This window comes from Leptidea sinapis, chromosome 12 (genome assembly GCF_905404315.1).
Source record: "Leptidea sinapis chromosome 12, ilLepSina1.1, whole genome shotgun sequence".
In the NCBI taxonomy this organism is placed as follows: domain Eukaryota; kingdom Metazoa; phylum Arthropoda; class Insecta; order Lepidoptera; family Pieridae; genus Leptidea; species Leptidea sinapis.
This window is the reverse complement of record NC_066276.1, coordinates 10,881,843-10,884,943: the sequence shown is the minus strand read 5'-3', so window position 1 is coordinate 10,884,943 and position 3,101 is coordinate 10,881,843. Positions and strand designations below refer to the sequence as shown.

Genomic DNA, 3,101 nt, shown 5'->3' with positions numbered 1-3,101 from the left:
ATGTCAATAGATATAAATGGAAAAGTTATTGTTGTTACCGGCAGCGCCGGTGGACTGGGTTTGGCAATGGTAGACAATTTTTTAAAGCAGGGAGCAAAGTTTGCTATTATGTTAGATGTGAATGAAAAACTTGGGTTAAAGAGCTCAACCGAATTAAAGCAAAAATATGGTGCTGATCGAGTAACTTTTACTATGTGTGATGTCACTAAAGACCTTGACAAAATTTATAAGGAGATAACAAAAGTGTTTACAACAGTTGATGTCTTAATAAATAATGCTGGTGTGTTAGATGAGAAGAACATCAGGCGCACAATGGAAATAAATACAATCGCTGTCATGGAATGGACAATGAAGTTTTACGATTTAATGAGAAAAGATTTCCATGGCAATGGTGGAACAATTATAAATGTGTCATCTATTTTCGGATTTGAATCTTTTCCGTTCTCATATACTTATGGTGCATCGAAAGCTGCCGTGCTTGCATTTTCAAGGTCACTTGGTCAGAAGTATAACTACGATAAATCTGGTGTACGGGTGATCACGTTATGTCCAGGTTTGACGCGTACAGCACTTCCCATGAATGGAAATGTAAGAGATGATGATACTTATGATGATTTGCGCAAATGGACTAAACATAAATACCAATGGCAAAATGCTGATGACGTAGGAAAAGCTGTAGCAAATATATTTACCAAAGCACACAGCGGTACCGTATGGGTTGTAGAAGAAGGGAAGACAGCAGAAAAAAAATATATACAATAGATGGAGAAATAATAGATGCTTCTAAAAATATTTGTAACCAAATGATTTTATATAATAATATTATTTTACAAAAGATACAATCAACTTTTTTAATAAAGGTAATTGAAAGTTTATAACTTTTGTTTATAAATTTATCTTTGCAACTTTGAAACTAGATTTTATTATAGTGGCACATATATATGACATAAATATTTATTGAAAAATAATTACCTATTGAATTTGGTAGTGAGATGAATACAAGACACATACATACCCAATAATGTAATTGCAAAATAAGTATTCTGAATTGCGGGTTTTTATTTTATCCCTTCATTGATTTAAAATTTTACGATAGCTTTTGACAAAATCAATAAATCAGCATGGTCATAAAGACGCCATTAGATACTATGGCCAAAAACGATATTACTTTAATTATCTTTTGCTGATAGCGAACTAGGTTCAATACATCATAACATTAATCGTTATATAATGGGGCTTGATAGTTAAGTTATTATATCAATTACCTGTCCTCAAATCGGAACACAAAATGTCTTAATTGCCATAGTATTTGCGGTTCCCTGATCTGTGTCCTTTCACAATGGATTTCCATTCTAAAACTAATACACAATTATCATTAGTAATCATAATATTTTATAATAATATATAACTACCGACTGAATGATTTTGTGATGATAATCTCTTAATCATAATCCCTAAGCACAAAACAACTCGGTTCGATCTTTCAGATTATCTGCAGCAAAAATATGGAATGACTTACCCCCTCTAAAGAAACAAATGACTATCGGGTATTTTAAGAAAAAATACCATTTTGCTCTACTAAAAAAGCAACTTGGTGCGGAAAAATTGAACCATATCCACTGGAAATTCCTCTCTCTAAAAGATTTTTTCTGTGTGCGGACATAAACACACGCCAACACTCACGCCCACACTCACGTAATAAAGTAACTGGAAAAGGTAATAAGAACGCTTTTTTTTAATATTACATTTAATAAAAAAAGTTAACTTAAGTAGGTAATCGGGGAGCCACAATGCGTCCACTCCCACTCAACACCTTAGGGAGGAGGGGATGACTGAAAAACAGCGCTGCATGGAAACATAAATCTATAATTCCATGTCAGGTCAAGCTGAGCCTTTTCCTTTTACCTATTGTTTCATCGCGTAGCCTAACTATTCATTTTATATTTGTAATGTTTTGTATGGCAGTAAAGAACTTAGTTACTTATTTATTTATTAAGTGCAATATAATCCTGGCAATACATTCTAGATGATCTAATACACTATGATGTATCAATTGATTAGCTCGTGTTCGACATTCTCGACCTAATGGCTTATATTAGTTCCCACAGCCAGGTCTCATCATTGACGTTTACATGTAATCCATTTATCAGTGGCCGTCAGCGTCACGGCGTATTGATTTCGTGTCAATTGCCTAATGATTCCAAGCGATGTCGAGATAATCTTGGCTTAGTGGATAAATCCTGTTTATACAATAAGCTCAACAACTCAACTCAGGTAAACCTGTCCATTAAGCTGAATTCGCGAAGTCTTCTAAATGTGCAGTTCGGTGCATGGGTACATGCACTCTTGAAATTGTGGTAGATGTGCGTAGCACGTGGTCTGGTATGCGGCTAAGAACGAATTGAATTCTACTTGTACTTGTATTGAACTGTATATCTTTTTTTAAGCATACTTTGCTTTTAAATTTTTCTACATATTACAGTCTAAAAGTTGTTTTTAATTACATGCATACATTTTTATGTTATTCTTGTTTTATGTGAATCTTGACTAGCCTCTTTTAAATAACCACAAAATTTTCTTATACGTGGGTACCACTGAAAATGTTTAGAACTGGCCAATTAGAAACGTTGCTAATGAAAACTTTTTTTTAATTTCAATTTTAGAAGTCTTTGGTAACGTAATGTAGTATATTGCTTTCATTTGTCATTTGTTTTTGTGAATTGGCGTCAAATCTAAAACTCTTGTTACACGTAAAATGAACCTAACGCGAGAAAGTTTTCGTTCAATTATTTATTATGACTTTCGTTGTGGGCTTACTCAACAACAAAGCTATGATAGACTGCGATTAGCATTTCTTAATAAAGCCCCATCTTGTGCCACTATTTGCAATTGGTTTAACGAGTTTAAGCGTCGACGTAGCAATCTCAATGATGATCCGCGTGAGGGACGTCCTTTAACAGCGACTACTGAAGATAGCATCAGTGCTGTGTGACGCATGATAGGGGAAGATAAGAGAGTTACCTATCAGCAGACACGGGCAAACTTAGGCATTGGTATGAGTCAAGTTCAAAAAATATTACACGAACATGTAGGCGTCAGGA

The 3,101-nt window shown here is 34.3% G+C and overlaps 1 protein-coding gene across 1 annotated transcript; it reads left to right on the top strand.

Annotated features, from left to right (window-relative positions):
• Positions 1 to 762, top strand: LOC126967338 (15-hydroxyprostaglandin dehydrogenase [NAD(+)]-like). The gene has a single exon (XM_050811797.1). The coding sequence runs from the start codon at positions 1 to 3 to the stop codon at positions 760 to 762; it is 762 nt and encodes a 253-aa protein (XP_050667754.1).
• Positions 763 to 3,101: the final 2,339 nt, after the last annotated feature.

What these genes read in the sequence shown, in the direction of transcription:
- LOC126967338 (XM_050811797.1), top strand. Translation starts at nt 1, where the DNA reads ATGTCAATAGATATAAATGGAAAAGTTATTGTTGTTACCGGCAGCGCC.